Raw genomic sequence first — 15,703 nt, 5'->3', positions numbered from 1 at the left:
GTGCCAGTAATAACAGCGCCTCCCATCATGTGCCAGTAATAACAGCCCCTCCCATCATGTGCCAGTAATAACAGCCCCTCCCATCATGTGCCAGTAATAACAGCCCCTCCCATCATGTGCCAGTAATAATAGCCCCCCATCATGTGCCAGTAATAGCCCCCCATCATGTGCCAGTAATAGCCTCCCCCACATGTGCCAGTAATAACAGCCCCCCCAATGTGCCAGTAATAACAGCTCCCCTATCATGTGCCAGTAATAACAGCCCCCCAATCATGTGCCAGTAATAACAGCCCCCCATCATGTGCCAGTAAAAACAGCCCCCCCATCATGTGCCAGTAATAAAAGCCCCCCCATCATGTGCCAGTAATAACAGTCCCCCCATCATGTGCCAGTAATAACAGCCGCCCCATCATGTGCCAGTAATAACCGCTCCCCCATCATGTGCCAGTAATAACAGCCCCCCATCATGTGCCAGTAATAACAGCCCCTCCCATCATGTGCCAGTAATAACAGCCCCTCCCATCATGTGCCAGTAATAATAGCCTCCCCATCATGTGCCAGTAATAATAGCCCCCCCATCATGTGCCAGTAATAATAGCCCCCCATCATGTGCCAGTAATAACAGCCCCCCATCATGTGCCAGTAATAGCCCCCCCATCATATGCCAGTAATAGCCTCCCCCACATGTGCCAGTAATAACAGCCCCCCCAATGTGCCAGTAATAACAGCCCCCTATCATGTGCCAGTAATAACAGCCCCCCAATCATGTGCCAGTAATAACAGCCCCCCATCATGTGCCAGTAATAACAGCCCCCCATCATGTGCCAGTAATAACAGCCCCCCCATCATGTGCCAGTAATAACAGCCCCCCCATCATGTGCCAGTAATAACAGCCCCCCCATCATGTGCCAGTAATAATAGCCCCCCAATGTGCCAGTAATAACAGCCCCCCATCATGTGCCAGTAATAACAGCCCCCCAATCATGTGCCAGTAATAACAGCCCCCCATCATGTGCCAGTAATAACAGCCCCCCATCATGTGCCAGTAATAACAGCCCCCCCATCATGTGCCAGTAATAACAGCCCCCCCATCATGTGCCAGTAATAACAGCCCCCCCGTCATGTGCCAGTAATAATAGCCCCCCATCATGTGCCAGTAATAATAGCCCCCCATCATGTGCCAGTAATAACAGCCCCCCCCATCATGTGCCAGTAATAACAGCCCCCCCCCCCCCCATGTGCCAGTAAAAGTAATGCATATATAAAAAAAACAAAAAAAAAACACTTAAACTTACCTCAGTGTCAGTGATGCAATGCAGGCCTCTTCCGGCCTGTGTCCCGCGTTGTACGTCATCGCGCCGCCTGCGCCGGCCTCTGATAGGCTGCCGGCCTAGTGCCTGCAGCCTATCAGAGGAAGGGAAAGGGACACGCCTCTCCCTCCCCTGCCTCAGCACAGCCATCTGTATCGCTGTCCTGAGGATGGCGATACAGATGACTATGGAGATGAGCGGTTCCACAATGGAAGCGTTCATCTCCCTGTGCCCCCTGCCGTCGCCCCCTACCACGCCCCTGTATCTGTCAGTGGCTGTGTCGGCCGCCGGGCGCCTCTGTTGCCATGGCGCCCTCGCACAGCTCACACACCTCAAAGGCTGATCCTGCCTGGGCAGCATGTCCTGTGCTGCATCTGTGATCGCCCCGCCTCCTTACAGCTCAGTCCTGCTGTGTGGTGGATGTGTGAAGCCTGCAGCAATTTTGGAGGAGGTGAGTGAGGACCGGAGGCTGCCTGTGTGCCCACTGTCCCTACCAGGCACTAAACTTGACTTGGTATGTTATTTTTTTGTACCCCACCCAACATCCCTGTCCCCCTCTGGCCCTCCTGTGACTGTCCCTTACCCACATACTGTGAGGCTACATTCTAATGTATTTTGCGGTCCACGGATTGGCGAGATATGGATGTTGTCCATGTGCGATCCGTATATTTTTGCAGACCCATTAACTTAAACGGGTCTGCAGTCCGCATTTTGTAGAGAAGTATAGGACGTGTTACATTTTCCATCTTCTGCAGAATGGACATACGGATAACACATACAAGTCATTTGCTTTCGGCATCCGTATGTCTGGTCCGCAAAGGATAGAAAATGTGACATGTCCTATACTGGTCCGTAATGTGCAGGCCAGTTAATGGGTCTGCAAAAAAATGCAGATGGCACATGCGTTTCATCCATAATTTGCAGATCACAAAATACATGTGGTCCGTGTCATGTAAATGGGTTAAAAGTGTTGCCCAGACACTTATTAAGACCGGCGTTTTACGGACACCGGTCTTAATAACCCCTAAACTGGCAGTGGTTCTGCCGAAGTTATGAAGAGGCACAGGCCTCCCAATAAATTTGCCGCATCCAGTGCCAGTCTAAATGCATATCATCCAGACTGAATGCCGACCCACTCATTTCAATGGGTCTGTGTGAGGAAGCACATAATCTGGCATAACTACTGTGAGGGGGCACATATCTAGCATAATTACTGTGTGGGGGGCACATAATCTGTCCATAGCTACTGTGAAGGTGCATAATGTGCATATTACTACCGTGTGCTGGCACAAAGGGGCAAAAATTGTGGGGGCATTAATGGAGCATTAGAAGGGTTGTCCAAGAGTATAAAATTCCCCCCGTATGCAAGGCCCCTCACAGGGAATATACTTACCACGCACCCCGCTCCCTGCTGCTAATCCCCTTGTGTGGATGAAGACATCTGGTGTTGGGGGGGAGCAGTCCATGGCAGACGGGCACGAGCCTCCCTAGTATCACAGGTGACGCTAGAGAGGGTCATCCCTGCCTGCCATTGGCTGCTTCCCCCCGACACCGGATGTTTTAGTTCGCGCACAGGAAGAAGCAGCAGCGGCGGTGCAGGGACCAGGAGCGGCGCTGGGAGCTGGATAAGTATATTCAGTGTGGGGGGCCCGGCATATGGGGGGATTTTATACTCTCGGATAACCCTTTTAATACGCACCACAGTCTAAATGGTCTCCACCATCTATGATGCCCCTGATCACCCCTTCCTCTCCCTGTAGGATTGGGGGTATGACAAACTGGGATCCCTTCTGCTGCCATACATCATTGCATTCATCTTTACCTATGGCCTATGTTTATTTCTGTATGTGTGGTTTGGGGAGGGGGCCCAGGCACATTCTTTGCACAGGGGCCCTCTGCTGTCTATGTCCGCCCACGGCTAAAGTGCCACAAGTGACATTGATGTTTCATTATTTGTCAGAATAAAGAAATACTTTCCTATCAAGCATCTAATAATGGCTACACATACTCTGTGTGCTGTGGATTAAGTCCTAACACATCTTCCAAACGGCACCAACATGTACACAGTTGTGGGGGCTTAATCTCGGGATGGTATCATTTACAGCATTAGCATCACAGAGAACATTACACAGAGAAGGTTACCTCTCAATATGGACACGACTGGTGTAAAACCAACTAACCCACATGATAGTAGCTTGGGGAAACCGATTTTTATTGTCTTGCAGAGATGAAATATCTACAGTATGTAGATAATCATTAGGTACTAAAATGTGTGTATCTGCTACAATTAGGAGAACAGCGATAATGTGAGCGGTAAAGGAAGCTTGAAGCTCAGAATTATTTCAAAACCAAGAAAAGAAAAAGAGAAGTGTCATAAGCAGAAATCCAACAGCTCATTAACAGGTAAGTGCTCGTCAGAATATTCTGTAACTCATAGGGTACATGCACACAGCAGTGTAGTACGTATGTGGATCTTGATGTGCTTCTGCGCCAAATCTGCATGTGTCACTTGTTGATTTTGGTGCGTATTTTGACACAGATTTGCCCCAGATCTCACTCTTTACACACTGTGTAGATGAGATTTAGAAAATGTCACCTACATGGCTGGTACTGTATTGTTCTGTGGATTTTCTATATGGAAATCTTCAGATTCTGCACAGAAAAACTGCTCATAATACACATCGTGTGCACATACCCTAAATGTTTGTATTGCATCATGATCATTAGGTTGTATAAAGCAGGCCATACATGTTACGGCTAAGTAATGACCAAATGATATTGTAATGTACAGTATATGCTAGCATTCTCTTTATTTGCATATATGTAGCACAATTGAATTTCACTTAAAGAGGTTTTCTGGGATTTTAATATTGATGACCTATCCTCAGGATAGGTCATCAATATCAAATCAGCGGGGGTCCGACTCCCGGCTTCCCCCGGCGATCAGCTGGTTGAAAAGAAGGCAGTGCACCTTGCGAGCGCAGCCTTCCCCTCATTGTTTACCTGCTCGCCATCGACATTGCAGCGGAGAGCAGGTGTAATTACAAGCCGTCCCATTCACTTCCATGGGGACGGCTCCTTCCTATACACTTGAAGGCTTCTTGTAATTACACCTGCTTACCACATAGCGTTATCTTCAACCAGCCGATTGCCAGGGGTTGCCGGGTGTCGAACCCCCGCCGATCTGATATTGATGACCTATCCTGAGGAGAAGTCGTCAATATTAAAACCCTGTAAAACCTCTTTAATATAATGCAGTAGGTTTGTGGCAGTGCTTGCTTCAGCTGTACTTCTGTACCCACCAAAGATAAGTCCTGCAATCGTCAAGAAATAAATCAGGATGGAAAAAAGTTATTCTTAACTTAAAATTCTAGATGATATAATCATAACATATCTGCAACATTGTATTCAGATGTGCACACGATATCCCATATTTCTGCTTATTATCTAGCTATAAATGTTGGTGCTACTAAATATGACATACTAAATGTCATGGCCAGTACCAGAAGAGTGTAGGTAGAGGTTCTCGGGAGAATTATATTCTGCTGCTATCCTAATTACCATGTCAATGCACAGAAGTCCTTAATGAATGTGCATTGTCTACAGTATGCATATGTCGTTTTCTCTTCTGCAGGCATTCTTGCCTGATATGCCAAAAGGAAAATCTGGCCCTGGTTATGACTGTGAAATTAGAAACTACAAAACCTTACATGTATGGCCAGTTTAAACCAAGATGCACACGACCGTTATTGTGGTCCACATCTGAGCCGCAGTTTTTGCGGCTCGGGTGCGGACCCATTCACTTCAATGTCCGCATCCGTTGTTCCGTTCCGTGGCCCCGCAAAAAAAAATATAGCATGTCCTATTCTTGTCCGTTTTGCGGACAAGAATAGGCATTTCTACAATGGGCCGCACGTTCCGTTCCACAAATTGTGGAAGGCACTTGGACAGCTTCTGTTTTTTGTGGATCCGCGGTTTGCGGACCGCAAAAAACGGAACGGTCGTGTGCATGAGGCCTAAGTGGAAGGGACTATTCTGAAAACTGCGTATGCAGCCTGTCCAGTTACACAGAGTTCTGGATGGCCCACAGCTATCTGCTTATTGAAAGCTTGTAATGAAATGGCACTTAGGCTGGGTTCACACCTGAGCGTTTTACAGCGCGTTCCTACGCGCTGTAAAACGCTCAACAGGCAAGAACCAATGTTTCCCTATGGGAATGGTTCTCACCTGAGCGTTTCACAGCACGTACGATCGCGCTGTAAAACGCCCGACGCCCCAAGAAGTACAGGAGCTTCTTTGGGGCGTCTTGTCGCGCGTTCCCGTACATAGACTTCTGGGAACGCGCGACAATGGGCGTTCGCTTGTTCCGGAGCCGCGTCTGTAAACACGCATTAAAATCGCGCATACAGAGCGCTCCATCCCGTACGCTCAGGTCTGAACGCAGCGTTATAAGTAGGGAAGAGCCTTACAGAGAAGAATCACTTTGTACTGAGGTACAGCTCACTTGGATTTAAAGAGAACCTGTCATGTTGACATTGGTGTTTGATCTGCAGGCACCATGTTGTAGAGCAGGATAAGTTGAGTAGATTGATATACTGTATAGTTTTGTGGAAAGAAATTCAGTATTATTATTATTTTTATTTATTAAAATCCCTTTCTATGTTTAAAAGTCATGTGGGTGTTCCTGTTCTGTGATAGACAGCATTCCCTGTATGATATTAAATCATGTCATACACTAAGACCACTACATGTTTCCTAAGCATAGAAAGAGCAGAGATTTAATAAATACAATTTTTACAGAATCTTTTCCAAAAAACACTATATATATATATATATATATATATACACACATACAGTCAGGTCCATAAATATTGGGACATCAACACAATTGTAAAATTTTTGGCTTTATAAACCACCACAATGGATTTGAAATGAAACGAACTAGATGTGCTTTAACTGCAGACCGTCAGCTTTAATTTGAGGGTATTTATATCCAAATCAGGTGAACGGTGTAGGAATTACAATAGTTTGCATATGTGCCTCCCACTTGTTAAGGGAGCAAAAGTAATGGGACAATTGGCTTCTCAGCTGTTCCATGGCCAGGTGTGTGTTATTCCCTCATTATCCCAATTATCCCAATTACAATGAGCAGATAAAAGGTCCAGAGTTCATTTCCAGTGTGCTATTTGCATTTGGAATCTGTTGCTGTCAACTCTTAAGATGAGATCCAAAGAGCTGTCACTATCAGTGAAGCAAGCCATCATTAGGCTGAAAAAACAAAACAAACCCATCAGAGAGATAGCAAAAACATTAGGAGTGGCCAAAACAACTGTTTAGAACATTCTTAAAAAGAAGGAACACACCGGTGAGTTCAGCAACACCAAAAGACCCAGAAGGCCACAGAAAACAACTGTGGTGGATGACCGAAGAATTCTTTTCCTGGTGAAGAAAACACCCTTCACAACAGTTGGCCAGATCAAGAACACTCTCCAGGAGGTAGGTGTATGTGTGTCAAAGTCAACAATCAAGACAAGACTTCACCAGAGTGAATACAGAGGGTTCACCCCAAGATGTAAACCATTGGTGAGCCTCAAAAACAGGAAGGTCAGATTGCAGTTTGCCAAACGACATCTAAAAAAGCCTTCACAGTTCTGGAACAACATCCTATGGACAGATGAGACCAAGATCAACTTGTTCCAGAGTGATGGGAAGAGAAGAGTATGGAGAAGGAAAGGAACTGCTCATGATCCTAAGCATACCACCTCATCAGTGAAGCATGGTGGTGGTACTGTCATGGCGTGGGCATGTATGGCTGCCAATGGAACTGGTTCTCTTGTATTTATTAATGTTGTGACTGCTGACAAAAGCAGCAGGATGAATTCTGAAGTGTTTCGGGCAATATTATCTGCTCATATTCAGCCAAATGCTTCAGAACTCATTGGACGGCGCTTCACAGTGCAGATGGACAATGACCCAAAGCATACTGCAAAAGCAACCAAAGAGTTTTTTAAGGGAAAGAAGTGGAATGTTCTGCAATGGCCAAGTCAATCACCTGACCTGAATCCTATTAAGCATGCATTTCACTTGCTGAAGACAAAACGGAAGGGAAAATGCCCCAAGAACAAGCAGGAACTGAAGACAGTTGCAGTACAGGCCTGGCAGAGCATCACCAGGGATGAAACCCAACGTCTGGTAATGTCTATGCTTTCCAGACTTCAGGCTGTAATTGACTGCAAAGGATTTGTAACCAAGTATTAAAAAGTGAAAGTTTGATTTATGATTATTATTCTGTCCCATTACTTTTGGTCCCTTAACAAGTGGGAGGCACATATGCAAACTGTTGTAATTCCTACACCGTTCACCTGATGTGGATGTAAATACCCTCAAATTAAAGCTGACGGTCTGCAGTTAAAGCACATCTTGTTTGTTTCATTTCAAATCCATTGTGGTGGTGTATAGAGCCAAAAATGTTAGAATTGTGTCCCAATATTTATGGACCTGACTGTATATATATATATATATATATATATATATATTTATACACACACATATATAATATCTGCTCAGTTCCTCAAGCTCTATACCATGCTGCCCACAGGTTGGACTGCATGTACAATGTCACAGGTTCCCTTTAAATATTTATATACTTACACTGACCAAAAATATAAACGCAACACTTTCGGTTTTGCTCCCATTTTGCATGAGCTGAACTCAAAGATCTGAAACATTTTATACATACACAAAAGACCCATTACTCTCAAATATTGTTCACAAATCTGTCTAAATCTGTGTTAGTGAGCACTTCTCCTTTGCCGAGATAATCCTTCCCACCTCACAGCTGTGGCATCAAAGTGCTGATTAGACAGCATGAATATTGCACAGGTGTGCCTTAGACTGCCCACAATAAAAGACCACTCTGAAATGTGCAGCACAATGCCACAGATGCCGGGAGCGTGCAGTTGGCATGCTGACTGCAAGAATGTCTACCAGAGCTGTTGCCCGTGCAATGAATGTTCATTTCTCTACCACAAGCCGTCTCCAAGGCGTTTCAGAGAATTTGGCAGTACATCCAGCTGGCCTCACAACCGCAGACCACGTGTAACCACACCAGCCCAGGACCTCCACATCCAGCATGTTCACCTCCATGATCGTCTGAGACCAGCCACCCGGACAGCTGCAGCAACAATAGGTTTGCATAACCAAAGAATTTCTGCACAAACTGTTAGAAACCGTCTCAGGGAAGCTCATCTGCATGCTCGTCGTCCTCATCGGGGTCTGGACCCGACTGTAGTTCGTCATCATAACCGACTTGAGTGGGCAAATGCTCACATTTGATGGCGTCTGGCACGTTGGAGAGGCGTTCTGTTCACGGATGAGTCCCGGTTTTCACTGTTCAGGGCAGATGGCAGACAGTGTGTGTGGCGTCGTGTGGGTGAGCGGTTTGCTGACGTCAACGCTGTGGATTGAGTGGCCCATGGTGGCGGTGGGGTTATGGTATGGGCAGGCATATGTTATGGACAACGAACACAGGTGCATTTTATTGATGGCATTTTGAATGTTGTGCCATTCATCCACGACCATCACCTCATGTTGCAGCATGATAATGCACGGCCCCATATTGAAAGGATCTGTACACAATTCCTGGAAGCTGAAAACATCCCAGTTCTTGCATGGCCAGCATACTCACCGGACATGTCACCCATTGAGCATGTTTGGGATGCTCTGGATCGGTGTATACGACAGCGTGTTCCAGTTCCTGCCAATATTCTGCAACTTTGCACAGCTATTGAAGAGGAGTGGACCAACATTCAACAGGCCACAATCAACAACCTGATCAACTCTATGCGACGGAGATGTGTTTCACTGCGTGAGGCAAATGGTGGCCACACCAGATAATAAAAGATTTTCTGACCCCGCCCCCCCCCAGTAAGGCAAAACTGTGCACATTTCAGAGTGGCCTTTTATTGTGGGAAGTCTAAGGCACACCTGTGCAATATTCATGCTGTCTAATCAACACCTTGATATGCCACACCTGTGAGGTGGGATGGATTATCTCGGCAAAGGAGAAGTGCTCACTAACACAGGTTTAGACAGATCTGTGAACAATATTTGAGAGTAATTGGTCTTTTGTGCATGTAGAAAATGTTTTAGATCATTGAGTTTAGCTCATGCAAAATCGGAGAAGAACCGAAAGTGTTGCGTTTATATTTTTGGTCAATGTATATTAAAAGGGTTTTTCATTATTTTATTTTTTTTACTGATGATCTATCTTCATAATTGGTCATCGGTATCAGTGTGGGTCTGACAACCAGGACCCCCGCCAACCAACTATTTTGAGAGTGCTCCTGTGAGCACCGATGCCTTTTCGCAACTTACCAAGCACAGCGCCGTAAATTGTATAGTGGCTGTGCTTGGTATTGCGCTCAGCCCCTTTCACTTGAATGGGGCTGAGCTGCTCCTAGGCCACATAGAGTAGGCTGTGGCACTCACAGTGCTGATGCCTTCTCAAAAAGCTGATCGCCAGGGGTCCGATCAAATACTGATGACCTATTCTGTCTACGCCAAGGGAGCTAGCGTACATTTAGACAAGCCACTGCTAGTGCAAAGAGGTATTAAGACCAGCATCTAAACTGCCGTCTTAATAAATTACCCCCATATTTTTCATATTTTGCCCATCAAATGTTGAGGAGTTTGACAATATTTCAATTAAGGTTGATCAAGATTGTGAGGCTGAAATGAAGCACTTGGAAAGATAGGGCCCATCCCTTATTTGTCCCACCAGTTTTTGGGGTTATGGAAAGGGAATGGTGAAGGAAATAAGCATCAGGCCCATCTATCCTGCATGGCAAAACCCAACACCATAATGCAGGCCCATTTATATTTTTGTATTCTTTATTTGCAAGTATATCAGAACCAAACATTGTAACATGCCCCCTAAAAACCCACCAGCACAGGAGGTGGGGACTGAACAAACTTAAAGTGTAACAGTCATTTCAAATGATTTTCCGGATAACCTGCCATGTGGAATGAGGAACAGCCCTATATATGTCCATTATATGGCTTGTATCTGCCATTTTTAGTAGTTACCCCTCTGCAAGCTCCATCTCAGATTATCATTTTTCCCTGAGCTAGTCAGTGGAGAATGCACATGGAGAAAACAGGGGATCCTGTTTTTGAGTTAGTGCAGAGGAAGGGGTAGCAGGAGATGAGGCTGACACGTGGATAAAGAAACATTTTTCTATGATAAAATGTACTACAAAGTTTCTTAAAACCCCTTTACACAGGCTGACTCAGCAGGCCATTATCTGGACTGAACCGTTCTTTCCCAATAATTGCCTACTTGTCACGCAGCAATCACCTCCTCTGCATGCGGATGAGTGATTGCTACGTTTATTTCCTTCCCCCATACAGGTTCATTGTTTCTGGGCAGCAGATCGTTGTTAACACACAATATGTTGCCCAGAATTTATGATTATGGTGTCCACATCAATGATACTTTCACCCGAGCATTTGAACATGATCAGCGGTATCTTTACATAGGGTAATTCCTAGGAACACTCCTTCCCAGCAATTGCCCAGATCATCGTCCCGTGAAAGGGACTGCTAGTTTCACTTGTACTATTGAGTTATTAAAAAAATGGCAAAAAGCTGTTACTCATTTATCATGCAAATGATGTGCTCCACAGATAAACAGCATCAGAAAAGGAGCTATTCTTGTTGTTACTAGTATTATGATTATTTATGACTTCAAATTCCTAAATCTGTTTTCTGAGCCTTAGGCCAGCACTTAAAAGGAATGGCAGAGCGGAGGTAATCTGCCACTGCCATTCATGTGTTTACCTGACATTATGCCTCTCTAATCAGGGCCGGCGCTACCATAAGGCAGACCAAGCGGCTGCCTTAGGGCGCACCCTGGGGGAGGGCGTAAAAAGGAACCTTCTTTTTATTTTTTTAAATCACTTACTTGTGACATGGGGATGGGGCCAGGGCCGGCCGGGCGATGATGTGCCATGGGGGGGACTGAAATGTGACACAATAGGGGGTAATGATGTGATCATGATGTGACACGAAGGGGGTGATGTGACATGGTTTCGAGGGGGGGAAATGTGACATGGAGGGCTGATGTGACATAGGTGATTTGACATGGAGTGGGAGAAATGTGACATTGAGGCCTTGAGGGGGAGAAATGTGACATTGAGGGGGTGAAATGTGACATGGGGGAGAAATGTGACAGAGGGGATTATATAAAAAGGAGGGGGAGAAATGTGACATGGATGTGGGCATGATGGCTGACATGGGGGCATGATGGCTGACATGGAGGGCTGATGAATGGGGGCTGATGTCTGATATAGGGGTCTGATCTGTGGTCTGATTAACATTGGAGGTCTGATTGCTGTTCTGACCCGAGGTGTAATGGAAAATATATTTTTCTTATTATCCTCCTCTAAAACCTAGGTGGGTCTTAGAGGGCGAAAAATACGGTCCTCAAACCAGCGATTGTCTGAAGCAGAGAGAAGATACCAGGACCACACAAAGCAGAAGCCAGCTTCTGCAGACAGGGCTAGGGCCATGTGAGCTGCGAGGGGGGGGGGGGGGGGGGGCGCCAAAATGTAGCTTCGCTTGTGTTGGCAAAAAGCCTTGCACCTGCCCTGTCTCTAATAAATCCCTGATGAGCTATTACACAAGTTAGCGAAAGATGTCAGAAGGGTCAGGGTCACGATTATCAGAGAGGGAATAGGGTCCTGTATATGCGAGGGTCAGTGCTCTGCTGACTATGCTGCTGTTAGGGCTTAGCTTTGGGAGCAGAGTTTACTTAGACCCTGTAGGTAGGCACAGTTGATCAAACCTATCCCAAAAAAGTATACTAAATACACAAATAATATTATCACAGCACTGTGTGCACATAATTATGCTTAAAGTGCTATTACCTATACACAGGATAACTATCTGATTTGTGGGGGCCAATTACTGAGACCCCCTTGAACCTAGGTTTTGTGTCCCCATGTATAAATGGGTCTGTTTGGCTATGTCCACCAGTCCCATAGACGTTGAATTGAGTAGCAATACGCATGCTCAACCATCACTCCATTAATACCTGGGCCCAGGTTGTTCTGATGAATGAGGGTGAACTACCACCAATAAGACATTTATCACCTATCCTGTGAATGGGTGCTAAGATGTCGTTCTGGGACAACCAATTTAAATAGTTCCAAATGGTAAATGTTCAAACAGCTGTACCTTGTGCCTAGAAATATCTGTGGTGAAATGCAGTTCACAAAAGATTTATCAAAAGTAGTGCAGAGGAAAACTGGCTAAGTCGCCCCCAGGCAACAAATCAGATGAATCCTATCATTTTCCAAGGGAGTTCTGAAAAATGAAGTAGTTGCTATGGGCAACTAAGCCAGTTTCCCTTTGAACTACCTTTGATAAATCCCCAATATTTGTTCTCTTGTGTTGCTAACTTGGTTGATTGCTTTTCTATTGACTTTTACTTTATCTCTCTGCTAGTGGATAAATGGGGTACAGAGGAAGTAGCAGCTTGGCTTGAAGTCTTGGGTTTAGGGGAATACAAGGAGATTTTTATCCGCCACGACATCCAGGGCTCAGAGCTGGTGTTGCTGGAGAGGAGGGATCTCAAGGTATTATACAAGGCGATTAAATCTCCTTTAGCCACTGTTACCCTTCCACACTGTCAACTCATAGGGGGAGATTTATCAAACTGGTATAAAGGAAAACTGCTTGAGTTGCCCATAGCAACCAATCAGATTCCACCTTTCATTTTCCAAAGGAGCTCAGAAGAATGAAAGGTGGAATCTGATTGGTTGCTATGGGCAACTAAGCCAGTTCTACTTTACGCCAGGTTTGATAAATCTCCCCCATGGTCTTTATGTTCTAAAAATTGCCGACGCCATAACACTTTATTTACCAAGTATTCTGTGATCAATTGACAAAAAGGCCAGGACAATTTTTAGAATACCATTACACAACAGGCATTTGTGCTTAAAACTTCATGTCATGCACATTGTGAATCACTTAGATATACTGGTAGCAGTGCCATTTTACAACTATATTCTGTCACCCCATACAATACCATTTATGTACTTATTCTCTAAGCATTTGTTGTTGTCATTTAATATGATTTCTTTTCTTTCCTTTATAGGATTTGGGAATAGCCAAAGTGGGCCACATGAAGAGGATCCTACAGGGCATTAAAGACATTACCAGTCCTGTGTAGAAATGTTACTGTTACATTCAATGTTCACATAATTGGGGATGAGTGATATTTTATGGAGTAATGACAAATTCACTGTATTTATTTTGGTATAGTATCTCTGGATATGTCTCAGTGTGTAGCATTGCCTTGCGATGCTGTTATTAGAAGACCGAACAACCAACATCGGTACCATTAGCTTGATCTTATAAGAAATGCTGTGATGCCTAAATGCAAGTGTTTCAGTCCTCCATTTCCATAATAAGTACTACTTAATTACTAACTAATTAACTCATCGATACGCATACCATTACACATATTAGGCCTCTTGCACGCGACCGTATGTATTTAGCGGTTCGCAAAAAACGGATCCGCAAAAAATACGGATGACATTCGTGTGCATTCCGTATTTTGCGGAACGGAACAGCTGGCCCCTAATAGAACAGTACTATCCTTGTACATTATGCAGATAATAAAAGGACAAGTTCTATCCTTTAGCGGAACGGATATACGGAAATGGAATGCACAAGGAGTTCCTTCCGTTTTTTTTTTTATGAATGGTTCCGCATACGGACCGCAAACAAACTGCAGGAACGGAAATGGAATAAAGTACGTTCGTGTGAAAGAGGCCTTAATGAGAGTCTATCAAAGTGCTTTTAATCCCTATGCAAATGAGCAACTAAGGATGGGTCAAAGCCACTCTGTGCACCCTTGTCCATCCTGCCTCATCTGGCACTCCCTCATTCTTCTTGATTGACAGGGCCAGAAGAGATGACCTGGTCCTGCAAATCAAGAAGGAGAGGATGCAGGAGGAGCAAGGGCTTTCATTTACATATCTACTTTTTCTCCAGAATGAAAGTCATCATTATATGCAGCTAAACTAGGCATTATGAAATAAAATAACGTAGGCAGTGTTCACATGTCATGTGTGATGTGGTTTTGGAGCACTTTTCTGCAGTTGTGACAAGACAATAACATTTTTAAAATTATTTAAGAAAATAGTGCCATCAAAAATGTGTGAACATTATGGCCCAGATTTAATAATGGTAAAGCTGGTGTAAGCTTAGACAGGCTGTCGAGACCTGCATCAGATTTATCACAGTGGTCCAGACTGGATGATAAATCTGGTACAGGGCTAGACTCCTTTCTCAGACTCTCTGCCAGCTACTGGTTGGCTTACTGTGAGAGATTTTTTCACCAGAATTACGGCATCTTAGGTCCAGCCCCTTTCACAAGATGCTTATCCCCTTAAAATCAGACATCATATAGAAAATGACTATCTCTTTCTAACAAAGCTAGAACCAGCCCTGTATCTCGCATAGATCCAGAGATCTGCCCATTCATTGCTCTGCTAGATTTATATCAAGCTGACAGCTCAAGGGGAGGGTCTTTTCTGCTGCAGCCTAGGAGGCGTGTCGATGCTCTGCTTATCATAGCTCAAGGGGAGTGTCTTTTCTGCTGCAGCCCAGGAGGCGTGTCCATGCTCTGCCTATCATAGCTCAAGGGGAGTGTCTTTTCTGCTGCAGCCCAGGAGGTGTGTCCATGCTCTGCCTATCACAGCTCAGCAGGCAGATGAAGGATGAAACTGAGCATGTGCGGCCATCTCAGTGAGCAGGTAAAAAGAAATGAAAAAATAAAAATAAAAAATGCAGGTGGTGCTATACAGATACGTTCTATTGAATAACTCAGTGGCTATGCTAAATTTTTAATTGCATACAATTACAAAACTATTCAGATCTAGGTGAAGGTTTGAAAACTACAAAAACATTTGTGGGACAACCCCTTTTAATCCTGCCCCTTGTCAAGCTTGTCAGAAACGTGAAGAAACAATAGATGTGCCAAATTGTGCTAAAACACACCAATTTGTGCTGGTTTTCTTTAGACATTTTTGGCAGAGACACATTAGTAAATCTGGGACTATGTTTGCAGCTCCATTTTTTTCTGTGGTGCTTCTAATCCTTTTACATAGGCATCCTCTGCATGCTGTGTTATACTTGAGTTCGATGTATAATAGTATGCAGTAACCCCCTCTAGGGACAATTTGGAGATGTGTATCAGAAAAATTAAGCTTCACCACAGACTTTTGGCCCTAAAACAACTTGAGTATAAAAGATGGAGATTCACTTAAAAGGAGTTTCCATGATTTTTTTCTAAATTCCCTTCCACCCAGTGGGACCTGTGA

At 44.7% G+C, this 15,703-nt stretch overlaps 1 protein-coding gene across 4 annotated transcripts in view; it reads left to right on the top strand.

The window, feature by feature from the left end:
- The window catches only part of DGKK (diacylglycerol kinase kappa), a 345,826-nt gene extending 331,879 nt beyond the window's left edge, over nucleotides 1-13,947 (top strand). For 3 of the 4 annotated variants that reach the window (XM_040405534.1, XM_040405533.1, XM_040405536.1), the window contains 3 exons: nucleotides 3,602-3,713; nucleotides 12,819-12,949; nucleotides 13,471-13,947. In XM_040405534.1, the coding sequence (XP_040261468.1) occupies nucleotides 3,602-3,713; nucleotides 12,819-12,949; nucleotides 13,471-13,545 (318 nt within the window). In that variant the 3' untranslated portion in view covers nucleotides 13,546-13,947. The remainder of the gene's footprint in view (nucleotides 1-3,601; nucleotides 3,714-12,818; nucleotides 12,950-13,470) is intronic. The other variant, XM_040405535.1, reaches the window with a different exon arrangement.
- Nucleotides 13,948-15,703: the final 1,756 nt, after the last annotated feature.

The sequence above is a fragment of the Bufo bufo genome, chromosome 8, assembly GCF_905171765.1.
Source record: "Bufo bufo chromosome 8, aBufBuf1.1, whole genome shotgun sequence".
In the NCBI taxonomy this organism is placed as follows: domain Eukaryota; kingdom Metazoa; phylum Chordata; class Amphibia; order Anura; family Bufonidae; genus Bufo; species Bufo bufo.
This window is presented reverse-complemented; position numbering and strand designations above follow the sequence as displayed.